The following is a 14403-nucleotide window of genomic DNA, read 5'->3' on the forward strand; positions in this document are numbered from 1 at the left end:
TTAGGGAGGAGGCTTCGAATGTTAACATGCATGAAACCAAGGCTTTTACGGTTACAGAAGTCAACAAATGAGTGCCTGGGGAACGGGAGTGGTGCTGGGGGCTGCAGGGCCTGGGTTAACCTCTACATCACCAGAGGAACAGAGGAGGAGTAGGATAAGGGTACGGCTAAAGGCTATAAGAACTGGTCGTCTAGTGCGTTAGATTCAAGGCATAATGTACAGACAAGGGTATGGTAGGATGTGAGTACAGTGGAGGTAAACCTAGGCATTGAGTGACGATGAGAGAGGTTTTGTCTCTAGAGGCACCAGTTAAGCCAGGTGAGATCACCGCATGTGTGGGTGGTGGAACAAAAGGGCTATCTAAGGCATATTGGGCAGGGCTAGGGGCTCTACAGTGAAATAAGACAATAATCACTAACCAAAACAGCAATAGAGAAGGCATATTGACATTAGGGAGAGGCATGTGTAGCCGAGTGATCATAGGGTCCAATGAGTAGCACTAGATGAGTCAGGGAGCCAATTCTGTAGTCGCTGCTACGCTAGGCGAGCTGGAGACACAGAGATTCAGACAGCTAGCGGGCCGGGGATAGCAGATGGGCATCCGGCGATGTCGCAACGGAAGAGCCTATTGAGACCACCTTGGCCGGTTACATCGGCAGACCAGTCGTGATGGATTGGCGGGGCTCTGTGTCGGCAGTAAAGGGTTCAGGTCAATTGGCAAAAGAGGTATTGTAGCCCAAGAATTGGCTGGTTGACCTCTTTGGCTAGCCGGGAGATGGGCCTAGCACGAGGCTAGCTCCAGGCTAACTGGTGCTTGCTTCGGGACAGAGAGACGTTAGCCAGGAGTAGCCACTCGGATAGCAGCTAGCTAGCTGCGATGATCCGGTGTAAAGGTAAAGGACGGGACAAGACAAAGACACACGTCCGACTGCTACGCCATCTTGGAAGACCCATGAGTTGGTCTCTCCTTTGCTGCTATAACAACCTCCACTCTTCTAGGAAGGCTTTCCACTAGATGTTGGAACATTGCTGCAGGGACTTGATTCCATTCAGCCACAAGAGCATTAGTGAAGTTGTGTACTGATGTTGGGTGATTAGTCGATGTTCCAATTCATTCCAAAGGTGTTCGATGGGGTTGAGGTCAGGGCTCTGTGCAGGCCAGTCAAGTTCGTCCACACCGATCTAGACAAATCATTTTTGTATGGACCTCGCTTTGTGCACAGGGTCATTGTCATGCTGAAACAGGAAAGGGCCTTCCCCAAACTGTTGCCACAAAGTTGGAAGCACAGAATCGTCTAGAATATCATTATGCTGTAGCGCTGAGATTTCCCTTCACTGGAACTAAAGGGCCTGGCCCGAACCATGAAAAACAGCCCCAGACCATTATTCCTCCTCCACCAAACTTTACAGTTGGTACTATGCATTTGGACAGGTAGCGTTCTCATGGCATCTGCCAAACCCAGATTTGTCCGTCAGACTGCCAGATGGTGAAGCATGATTCATCACTCCAGAGAACGCATTTCCACTGCTCCAGAGTCCAATGCTTGGCACCACTCCAGCCGACACTTGGCATTGTGCATGGTGATCTTAGGCTTGTGTGTGGCTGTTTGGCCATGGAAACCCATTTCATGAAGCTCCCGACAAAGCTCCCGACGTTGCTTCCAGAGGTAGTTTGGACCTTGGTTGTAAGTGTTGTAACCGAGGACAGGTGATTTTTACGCACTACAAGCATCAGCACTCGGTGGTCCCGTTCTGTGAGCTTGTATGGCCTACCACTTTGCGGCTGAGCCGTTGTTGCTCCTATATGTTTCCACTTCACAATAACAGCACTCACAGTTGACCAGGACAGCTCTAGCAGGGCAAACATTTGAGGAACTGACTTGTTAGAAAGAAAAGCATTGTTTGGCTCTGTCCTCGATTTTATACACCTGTCAGCAACGGGTGTGGCTGAAATAGCTAAATCCACTCATTTGAAGGGGTGTCCACATACTTTTGTATATATAGTGTTACAATGGAGGCTGCTCATAAAAATGTCTTGAACGCAGCGAACGGAATGTCATCAAACCATGTGTTTGATAGTTTATGATTGCGATAAAGCCACTCTCACTACACTTGAGGTTAATAAGAATACGACTTTCAGATCGCGAAAACCTCTATCATACATGTCAGGTGTCAATACTGGCCGATGTCATAACGCGGGAGGTTGACTTCTCTCGAATGAGCCATTGGCCATATTTTTTGCGATATTCCTACCACGACGAATTTGTAATTTAACAGAGGATCTAACACATTTATCCCCTCTGTGTGCCTCATCAGTCCAGGGTGCATTGCATTACCTTTGCGAATGTCAGACTACATTCGACGAGGAACATATATCTGCAGGTTGAACATGGTGAGATTGTAGTCCACTAAATTGACAGTGCAGTTTGTTTAGGCGATTTTAGAGCTAACTAGCTACTGATATTGACTTTGGTATTATTTTGTAGCTACGTTTGCTAGCCAGCTTGCCAGCCCATAGAGAGAGCATTGCATTGTGGGTTTAGTAGTCGATTTTGCTACAACAGATCTCCACAACCATTTTTTGCTACTAAACTTATTATAACGACAAAATGAAAAATGTGTTCACGTTAGTGTTATGTAACACTGTAAATTATAGGTATGAGTGGTTTTGGGTGGATTTTTCCTGGACTGTCCCCCGTTGTCTGCCCTGTTCCAAAAACTATCTTTGCTATCTAGACACATCAAAAGGTCTAGGTTACACTGTTAGCGGTTACCATGTGCACCATAGTGCACTTAACTACAAATTTTGCTTGCTAAATGAAGACCAAAAATAATATGATGGGTATGCTCCCCAGCTCTAGGAGGCCTATAGCCTAGACCTAAGTTGTAAGGCATACAGATTGTGATATAATAATAATCAAAAAACGTGTTATTATACTGAATTTATGACGATAAATATTGAAATGCAATTATAATTGTCCTTCTGTTGGCCTGTCCATAAAAGTCACCAAGTAGCCATGCGCGTAATCAGTGGTCTAATATGTTATTACGCACGGCGAGAGATATTTTGGGCGGTCTCTCGCTGTAGGCGGCGTGGCGACTTATCTCACCGACAAGGGCTTCTATGTAAACTGAGGCAAAACTAAAACAGATGAAACTCAGAGCACATTCACAAAAAATGCTGCCAATTTTGATGGCTCCAGAAGACGCGGAATCCACGGGAGAAACACGCGCCTGCACATGCGGTCTATTCTTTATTTGTGTTATTTAAAGTAAGCTTGTCGATGCTTGTAATCAGAGTGCTGCATTGCATAGTGATTTGTCCGGCTATATTTTATTGATTAAGTTACAATATAATATTATTATACTTTTGCACGATATTGTTTAAGGCAGTGCTGTCGGTTTTCAATAGTGCCTTTTTTGTGTAGAAATGAGGAATCCACATCTACTCAGCGATGGCTGGAAGACAATCAATTCAAAGGATTCAACTGGGAATAAAAAGTTTAAACGGAAAGGTCGGGACCCCAAACGTGTCACCAGTGACGAAGTCAAACATTTCCAATATGATTCAATAATGGACGACGATTCTATGGGGGAACTGATGGAAGAGACATGTAGAAACATTGTCCAAAAAAGACTACAGGACCCTGGTTCAGTTCTATCTGTGGAGGAATCCATTATTTCATCTGGAAACCCGAATACTGCTCTTGACATGAGGATAAATGCTTCACCATCAACAGTTACTGGGAAGCTCCCATCATCACAGTCACAGCCTTTATCCGAGTCAACAGCGACAAGCAGAGACTCTTTTCTCAGCACATTCCCGCATGTTACAAGTTATGGCCATCAACAGTCATTTGGGACTGATCACACATTACAGTCCCGGATCGTCCTGTGCCAGCGCTCCGAGAAGTCCCTCTCCTCAGCCTCTCAGACAGCCTACATCAATAGCAACGACCCGGTTGAATCGCCAAAGAAACGGCTAGGAGAAACGTCTGGCGTCGTCACTGAGATCAAAGCCGTTCAGCAGACACGGAGGCTACTGGCGAATGCCAGAGAGAGGACCCGGGTGCATACCATCAGTGCAGCCTTTGAGGCGCTGAGAAAGCAGGTATTAACACTGAATTCACTAAACAAACAATCCGTACAATGTCGCCTCTTGTTCAAAATGTGATGTTCATGCTGAACTCAGTGTAACTTGTTGCACTTAAGTGCCCATTTCAGTATGCCACTGTATGGAGATATGGAAATTATGAAAATAACTGTGAATGTCATCATAATATATCCTACTTGAGTATGAATGTAGGCTAATATATCCCACTTGAGTATAAATTGTAAGGCCCCTTCTATAGATAATTTATTAAATTAATTTTACTGTCAACAATTTACAATTTGGTATTATTGACATTATGTTCAAAATATGTGCTCAGTTTGCTACATTAAAGATATGAGAAAGAACAGTCTGTAAGACAGGTCAGTCCAAACAGTTAAATTGTCACTCTGATTCTTATTCTGTTCTACATACACAATTATTTGTCTGGCCCCCCCAAAAACATGTTCCCCTTCTGTAGCCCTATGTAATAGTCTATTCATGTCATTTATATGCAATCAAAATATCAGTGCAAATCATATCCACATGACACCTCTCACAATGACAGAAAAATATGTCAAATGCATATGAAACAGGGAACAGGCTTCTTAATGACAAAGCTCTTCACACTCCAGGTACTCCAGTAGGTCTGAAACTAGTAGGTGTACTATGAAATATCAATGTCAACTACAACTAACTCTTAGTTGACCAAAACCAACATGGAATATCTATCCTTTGAAAACAAATCAGGGAAGTTGTTGTGAACCAATTTTACTGGGTCATGTCATCACCAGCTGTTTTGGCACTTAGAAAGATATGGTGGAAAACTGTCACATGACACCAACTGACACCAGCAATAGTATCTAAAGAGCATGTATACCGTAGCTTAACTGAAAACTTCCTCAACTTGGTTCTACCATCCTCTCATATCAGTATGATGGGCCTCCTTAACCTAACCAAACTTTAACCCTATACAGGTGCCCTGCTACTCCTATGGACAGAAGTTGTCAAAGCTGGCTATATTAAGAATCGCCTGTAACTACATCCTGTCGCTAGCTCAGCTGGCAGACCTGGACTACACCCCAGATCACGGCAACATGAGCTTCAGAGAGTGCGTGGAGCAGTGCACCCGCACCCTGCATGCCGAGGGACGCTCCAAGAAGAGAAAGGTAAATTGGATCTATGGAAGAGGAGGGGAGGGGGGGGGTGCAGTATTTAGGCTACTGTCCGACAACGGTCTGGCCTGAGATTTTATCCTGTGCATGTCTTTGGCTGAAGGCCTCATGTTGCAATGACTAGGTGGGGTGAGACATTGACATGGAAATGGACTCCTGCAAGTGAAAAGTATTCAAGCACACGTTTGGAGACATTGCTAAAGCATTGCAATACGTTTGCTTTAAAGTTAAAGGCTATCAAAAGAAGAGCATGGCCTCTGAGGCATCAGTAGTTACAGAGAGGGAATGGAAAGCCAAGTCAAAGCCAGCTTCTCCTTCAAACGTGTTTATTGCAATATAGCATATCAATAACATGAAACATATTTCAGTTGATTCAACTATGCTTATAAACAAGGCCGTTGATAAAGAGCAACAGGTGACCATACAAAGCCAATTAAATAATTGGTCACGGATATTTGACTTTAAAATAAAGCTAAATTAATGGAGCTTTTCTTTCTGCTCGTTTAACATCCTTCCTCCTACGCTGTCATGTCACATACTAACAAATCTATCAGACATTTTAGAAGGACTGGTAAATTGATAACATCATAGCATTGAAAACTTAGCAGAATGGCATTATTGATTTATTTTATTTGACATTTTGCAGGATGAAATCTCTTGACATGCATTCTCGTTTTCAAGTGTCCAAATCAAAAAATAACTAAACAAACTAACAACACTTAGTCACAAGAATAATATGGCAACTACTGTCTAATAATAATAACAATTAAATAATAAGAATTACAATAAAACAACTAACATTAACAGTATAAAAAGGTTGTTGTACAACTACTAATAGGCCTACAACTAATAAAATATACTGCTACACCTACTTATAGAACTAATAAAACTACTGCTACAACTGCTACTACAACTAATAAAACTACTGCTACAACTACTAATACAACTAATACAACTACTAATACAACTACAAATACAACAAATAAAACTACTGCTACAACTACTAATAAAACGAATAAAACTACTGCTACAACTACTAATACAACTAATAAAACTACTGCTACAACTACTGCTACAACTAATAAAACTACTGCTACAACTACTAAAACTACAAATACAACTAATAAAACTACTGCTACAACTACTAATACAACTACTAAAACTACAAATACAACTAATAAAACTATTGCTACTACAACTAATAAAACTACTGCTACAACTACAACAACTACAAATACAACTAATAAAACTACTGCTACAACTACTAATAAAACAAATAAAACTACTGCTACAACTACAACTACTAAAACTACTAATACAACTAATAAAACTACTGCTACAACTACTAATGCAACTAATAAAACTACTGCTACAACTACTAATACAACTAATAAAACTACTGCTACAACTACTAATACAACTAATAAAACTACTAATACAACTAATAAAACTACTGCTACAACTACTAATACAACTAATAAAACTACTGCTACAACTACTAATACAACTAATAAAACTACTAATACAACTAATAAAACTACTAATACAACTACTAATACAACTAATAAAACTACTAATACAACGAATAAAACTACTGCTACAACTACTAATACAACTACTAAAACTACAAATACAACTAATAAAACTACTGCTACAACTACTAATACAACTAATAAAACTACTGCTACAACTACTAATACAACTACTAAAACTACTAATACAACTAATAAAACTACTGCTACAACTACTAATACAACTAATAAAACTACTGCTACAACTACTAATACAACTAATAAAACTACTAATACAACTAATAAAACCTACTGCTTCAACTACTAATAAAACTACTGCTACAACTACTAATACAACTAATAAAACTACTGCTACAACTACTAATACAACTAATAAAACTACTAATACAACTACAAATACGACTAATAAAACTACGAATACAACTACTAATACAACTAATAAAACTACTATTAGAACGAATAAAACTACTGCTGCAACTACTAATACAACTAATAAAACTAAGTAACTATAATATATGCATTCATATTTACAAATATCTTCACATGGTGATGTTTCTATTAGTTAAAACACAAACAGTTTGATTTTAATGCCCTGATTTCTATAGGTCAATTATTCCAGTCAGTTGGGTATTTGTATCCGAAAGATAACCTGCTGCGTAAGTTCCCCTTACCTGCTAGTCAAAACCGGCAGATCTGCCCTATCTACTAATGATATACAGCGAAAACTTCCCTTTGACTGATCAGGAAGCTGCAAATAGAAAAACATGGGGCAGTGTGACAGACAGAGGGATGGTATTTCTAACAAAAACGACAACAAAAGAGGGAAGAATACACTCTCTCCAATTAAGACGGGCATTCCTTTGCCTACTAAGGATCCCATTAAATTAAATCATCATCAACTCGTTTTTGAAAGGGAACTGGGTGTTTTGCCAGTTTTTTGTCCAGAACAGAATAAAAAGTGCCCCTGATGAATAAAAGGGGTGATTGATGCCTTTGTGTTTTATGACACTGGGAGTCATGTAAACTGAGGCTGAACTTCCTCCAGCTCTCTTCTGGATCCACACATCTCCATGGCCTCTCTATAAATCAACAAGGTTTTTAATGCATGGATGAGACCCAAGTATGGAGAACGTTCATTTACACATTAACTTCTTCACACTGATCTATCAATTACTGTCCTTCCAGTTCTTCATCTGTCTCGTCAGTCCTCTCCTCCCCCAGTTCTTCAAACTGTCCCATCAGTCCTCTCCTCCTCCCAGTTCTTCATCTGTCCCCTGTCAGTCCTCTCCTCTGTCACCCTCTCATCCATCCCCCTTTTCCTCCCATCTTTCATGGTGAAACAACATTATAAATGAATATAATTGAATCTATAATTGTGTAGTTATATAAAGGTTAAATGAAATAATTTAATCTACATTTTAAACACACATTTAGTCATATCTGTAATTTAATGTTTTAAATGTCATTTAGCAACTCTTCACCTATTGCCAAAACTCATAACATAACATAGTAACATCACACAATAGGTTGATTACCCTGAACGTAAAAACTGTAAACAAGTTGTATTTCCCTTAAAATAACTATTGTAATCTATACATTTTGTAAATTGCAAATTACATCAAAGTTGATGCAAACATTTAAACACTTTTCTTAAAGATAAAAAAACTTGTCTAAAATAACATAATGATGAATTAGGTGTTTGTTCATAGATTACATATCCAACATAATTACACACATACAACTTTTCCCTGCACTCCCAGTTCTCTGCTCCCTCTAGGTCTCTCTCCCTCACTGGGAGCTAATGTGTTTCCCTAGCATAAAGCACATTCAATAGCTGAGCGGTTGTTTTCCTGGCAGTCCCAGACACCAGATGTTCGTAACGCTAGTTGGGAAGTCCTGCTGGCGCCACTCAGGGCAGAGGGCAGGGTGAAGGCACGCGAGCTGGGGCCCAGAGAACTCACTCGCTACAGGAATTGGCACATTCCCCAGTGCGGTACTGGCACATTCCCCAGTTCTCCCCTGGCCATCTGTTCCAAAAAAACACTTTGAAAAAAAAAATACACTGATCATCACTCTCTCAGGATACAGCACTGAGCAGCAGCTGTTACAGAGGCCGGGGGAAAAGAGGGAGGGAGAGAGAGGGAGGGGGAGAGAGGGGTGGGCTCTGTGAAAGAAAGAAATCCCTTTGTCAGAGAGAGCCAGTGAGTCTAAGGGGAAACTTTCGAGGGGATAAAAAAACTTTTTCCCAATGCATACTTATTAAAGACATTTAGAAGTTATTCCTGCGCTTGCTTAAAGCCCTGCACTCTGCTCTGAATGCACTTATTGTCTACTTGTTGGAACTCTTTTCAATAACATTTCAAATCTAGCACTTAATACTTTATATTTCAAATTTTATCACATGCAAACTGGAAGACCTATTTTCAGAAGTATTTGGAAAACAAATGAATTGAAATGGAATCAGAGAGTTTTAAAAGTCAAGTCTTCAACAAACAAACTGACAGCATCAAGTCATAAACAAATGTTACAATTCCCTACCATGTGTTAAAGATGGGGAAGAAGGATCTGTCTCTTTTGTAGACACATTAAGGAAAATGTTTTGGTTGGTTTGCATCCAACGCTAAAGAGAGGGAGAAAGAATGTTGTTGTGTCCCACTCAGTTGTACGCTGCATCTGATCTGACCAAGCAGTTCCTTTACTGGTATGGGTTATATTCTTCTACCCCTTGTATTTACATAGACAACTCTGCACCTATGAAGTCATGGGATATGCATGCTTTATTTTTACAGTTCTATTTGTATTCATCTCACCACCTCTTGATATGCACCCACAGGAGATTGTGTTTTCAATGCCTGATACATTCTTTTATGTCTTTTATAGGAGTAAAATTCTCACAGCATCGGTGGCGTGAGCCAGACTTTATAACAAGGCCCTTGAACAAAAGAAACTCTTTCCAGCTCTGTTATTGAGGTTATTCAAGGTCACTCCTGGAGGAGACTACAACCAGTCACTTGGACATACAGTATGATGGACCTAATTTCATAGGCCTACCTGTTGAGCTAGCAGAAATATCAAGAATCTCCAGTTATGGATATGTTTCTGCCCGGCGTGAGTTGGAATGAATCTCATTCGGTTGATGTTTGAAGAGTTAAAAGTGTGAGACAGCATTGATGTTCTTTAAGCAAACACGCCTGGTGGATGAAATCAGATTGTTCAATCATATGACAATTGGAGGCAGAGACAGCAGTGATTATAACCGTTCATAACAGTGATTATGACAGTTTTATTCAACTATGAACCCCGATGCCTTTTCAATGACATACAGATTGTTGTTTTTCTTTATAGTATGATTGGTAATTTCTGCTTGATGGAAGCTAACTAGTGAAAGCGCTAGTAACATATATTTGATTACAAGATAACTTAAAATGACATAGTAATGGTATTTTATTCAGCAACTGTTTTTATGTTTTGAAATATGAATTAAGTTACATGGGTTATTGTCTGCTACCTGAGCTCAGTATTTTAAAATATCCCAGATTGACACATTTAAAAGTGACCTGCCTTTCAGCTGGCCTTTTCTAATGACAAATCTCTGACTGTTGTGTGCTAATCAAGCACTTTTTAACCAAAAATAAAGGAACTGTTGTTAATTGATTTGAATGGATATGCATGATCATTAAACACCTCTAACATCTTTAAATCATTATCTCAAGTACTGCCAACCTAAATCTCACACAACAATCACACACTACACCTTTAAACAGCTTATAGCAGCTGTCAAGCTTCCCTCAAAACAAAGTTGTAATTATGACGATGATCATGAAAGAAAGTCATTTCATTTTCTATCTGAATCTACCTCGTGTATGTGTGTGTAAATCTTGATGTGTTCATGTGTTGTGTTCTCTTAATCCTAGACTACAATACGTCTTTTTGAGGCACGTCATAGAGAGGACTTGTCAAGATCACCACTGTTGGTGCCCTACAAGATAATCGATTAGTATTTTCCGGTCCATTTAATAGAATTTGGCAACAGCTCAAAAATGTGTAATGGTAATTTGTATAGTCTATTTGCATAGGATACTGGATCCAAAGGTCAACAGAGAGGATTGAATGATGTTGTTCTGCATTACATTACCTTGTGCCTTTTCAACAAAGAACTTTCTTTACATTAACAAGTTACAAATATTAAAATAACTTACTTTTCTAAAAGGGAACAAAAGTCATGATGTAATTGCAAATATATTCTAATAGATTAATTTAATTATCCTGTAATAAAGGGCCCATGTGTTGTATTATCAAGAAAATAAGTACTTTACTTTCACTTCTCATACAGAGGAGAATTTTAATTAATAGTAGATATTTTATATAACTGAATAGTATATCTAACAACATTAGAAACAGGAAAACCTGGTTTTCAAGGTATTTACCCGAGCACATTGTCAGTGAAAGCAATCTGTTTTCTTCTAGCGTTGCTAAGCTTTGGAAGCTGGAAACCGTTCAGGCTTTTACAGTCCTTAAAATTGGGTCTGGAGCCGGAGAGGAAACACCAGTATCCTGTATATACAACTTCTGTCTGTCTGGAAAAAGAGGCAGAGCAAATGGAAAGCAAGCTGTGGCGGCCAGGAATCAATCTCATCTGAAAACAGTGAAAATATACACAACCAACACATTGTTGAATGTGTAGATTTAACTTATTAATGTTCCAATTTAAAGATAGTTTAACAATGTGCTCTCTTAAAAAATAAATTACACTGAATATTCCCATCGTGATGAAGAGAACATTATGTATGAAATAAAAGGGGACATGTTTACTAGTTTGGGACCCTAGGGAAAACTTGACCTGAGCGAACATCCTAAACACACACATCAAGTCTAATGTTAATCATTATCGACTATAGAACTAATCCTGTGCTGGAACAGGAGCTTGGGATGATGAAAACAAGTTTTTGAAGCCCTAATATATTTAAAAAATATATATTGAACCTTTATTTAACTAACCAGTTAAGAACTTATTCTCATCTACAATGACGGCCTTCACCGGCCAAACCCGGACGACGCTGGGCCAATTGTGCGCCGCCCTATGGGACTTCCAATCATGGCCAGTTGTGATACAGCCTGGAATCAAATCAGGGTGTCTGTAGTGACGCCTCTAGCACTGAGATGCAGTGTCTTAGACCGCTGAGCCACAAACACCACCACAGAACCAGGGTGTCTGTAGTGACGCCTCTAGCACTGAGATGCAGTGTCTTAGACCGCTGAGCCACAAACACCACCACAGAACCATGGTGTCTGTAGTGACGCCTCTAGCACTGAGATGCAGTGTCTTAGACCGCTGAGCCACAAACACCACCACAGAACCAGGGTGTCTGTAGTGACGCCTCTAGCACTGAGATGCAGTGTCTTAGACCGCTGAGCCACAAACACCACCACAGAACCATGGTGTCTGTAGTGACGCCTCTAGCACTGAGATGCAGTGTCTTAGACCGCTGAGCCACAAACACCACCACAGAACCAGGGTGTCTGTAGTGACGCCTCTAGCACTGAGATGCAGTGTCTTAGACCGCTGAGCCACAAACACCACCACAGAACCAGGGTGTCTGTAGTGACGCCTCTAGCACTGAGATGCAGTGTCTTAGACCGCTGAGCCACAAACACCACCACAGAACCATGGTGTCTGTAGTGACGCCTCTAGCACTGAGATGCAGTGTCTTAGACCGCTGAGCCACAAACACCACCACAGAACCAGGGTGTCTGTAGTGACGCCTCTAGCACTGAGATGCAGTGTCTTAGACCGCTGAGCCACAAACACCACCACAGAACCATGGTGTCTGTAGTGACGCCTCTAGCACTGAGATGCAGTGTCTTAGACCGCTGAGCCACAAACACCACCACAGAACCAGGGTGTCTGTAGTGACGCCTCTAGCGCTGAGATGCAGTGTCTTAGACCGCTGAGCCACTCGGGAGCCCATATATGATACATGTAGCAGACTACAGTACTTTCCACTCCATCTAATGGAAGAATAGAATTACTGCAGGGGGAATTGAACCACTTTGGTCTACTACAAAGGCAAACGAAAAGGGTTCTGATATGTTCCATGACAAATATACATTATTTAAGCCTATAGTTTGATAAAGACAGGGTTGATGGAAATTTTATCACGCAATCCAGTCTCTCTACAAAGCACTAACTGCCTGCGTGTTAATCAACATGGTACAGATTGGTTTCCCACATCCTTGGGTGTAAAACAAGGAGATGCCTTATCACAGACTCTGTTTGCTATGTTCATGAATGATTTGGCAAAATAAATTAAATAGTAAAATATGATGACATTTTAAGTATCCTCTTATATGCTGATGATATTATTTTAATGGCAGAAACTGAACAAGACCTGCAGAAAATGGTATTATGTACAGTCAATTGGTGCAAAAGATGGAGACGCATGAGAATCAGAAAAACAAACAGATATTGCATTTTAGAAAACCGGGTACCAAGAGAAGTGTTTTTCAGGTGTGTTTTGGTGAAGAAATGCAAGGTTACTAGCAATTATAAATATTTGGGTCTTTATTTTGATGAACATATGACCTTTCTATATGGCACATCTGCCCTGGCCGACTCAGCAAGTAGAGCTCTTGGAGTTATAGGCAAAACAAAAACACTCAAAGATATTGGTTACACTACATATTCCAAACTGTATCAGACATGCGTGTGTCCTGTTCTGGACTATTCAGCAGGAGTGTGGGGTGCTAAGAGGTATCTCAAAAATTAACACGTCCATAACAGAGCAGTACGTTATTTTTTTTAGGTATCCACAAGTTTGCACCTATACTGGAAATAACTGGGACATGAGCTGGGAATCCTGTGAGGTGAGATGGAAGGCTTGTATGGTGAGACATTGGAATAGACTATTGGACATGCCAATTGCCAGAATAGCCAGCAGCGTTTTTCAATGAGATCTCTCCATAGGGGGAGCCTTGGCAGCTGAAATGTCTGACATTTTCCAACAGTCTGACTGTGAACAGTTGTACGAAAACCAAATGAAGTGAGACATAGATGCTATTAAAAAACAACTGATGATGCAATATGAAAATAAATAAGTGGAGATTAATCATAAACCTTTTCATTAAGGGGGAATTTGTGTGTGAGAAATATAATGTACAACCTCTGAAAAGCAAGAGATCGCTATGTAAGATCAGGGATATTGCCTCTGCGTATTGAAACAGCTAAGATCAGGGATATTGTCTCTGCGTATTGAAACAGCTAAAATCAGGGATATTGTCTCTGCGTATTGAAACAGCTAAAATCAGGGATATTGTCTCTGCGTATTGAAACAGCTAAAATCAGGGATATTGTCTCTGCGTATTGAACCAGCTAAGATCAGGGATATTGTCTCTGCGTATTGAAACAGCTAAGATCAGGGATATTGTCTCTGCGTATTGAAACAGGTCGGTATTGTGGTGAAATGGAAGTGGAAACACTATGTAACCATTGTGACCTCAATGAAATAGAGAATTATATTAATTTGATCCTCTATGGCCCTTTCTACCACGATATGCACGTGTCCTTATTCCAGAAAGCCCACCAAATATACCCTGGCATTATGTGGCT

At 40.2% G+C, this 14403-nt stretch overlaps 1 protein-coding gene across 3 annotated transcripts; it reads left to right on the forward strand.

The window, feature by feature from the left end:
* Window positions 1–3026: 3026 nt before the first annotated feature.
* Window positions 3027–10449, forward strand: atoh8 (atonal bHLH transcription factor 8). 3 transcript variants are annotated; one of them, XM_071411374.1, is made up of 4 exons: window positions 3027–3272; window positions 3429–4111; window positions 5068–5259; window positions 9678–10449. In XM_071411374.1, the coding sequence occupies exons 2-4, from the start codon at window positions 3431–3433 to the stop codon at window positions 9681–9683; spliced, it is 879 nt and encodes a 292-aa protein (XP_071267475.1). In that variant the 5' UTR covers window positions 3027–3272; window positions 3429–3430; the 3' UTR covers window positions 9684–10449. The 3 variants fall into 3 exon arrangements, with proteins under 3 accessions (XP_071267475.1, XP_071267474.1, XP_071267476.1); XM_071411373.1 differs by having other exon boundaries at window positions 3067–4111; XM_071411375.1 differs by lacking the exon at window positions 9678–10449 and adding an exon at window positions 8655–8905 and having other exon boundaries at window positions 3067–4111.
* The last annotated feature ends 3954 nt before the right edge of the window (window positions 10450–14403 follow it).

The sequence above is a fragment of the Salvelinus alpinus genome, chromosome 7 (assembly GCF_045679555.1).
Source record: "Salvelinus alpinus chromosome 7, SLU_Salpinus.1, whole genome shotgun sequence".
NCBI classification, from domain to species: Eukaryota; Metazoa; Chordata; class Actinopteri; order Salmoniformes; family Salmonidae; genus Salvelinus; species Salvelinus alpinus.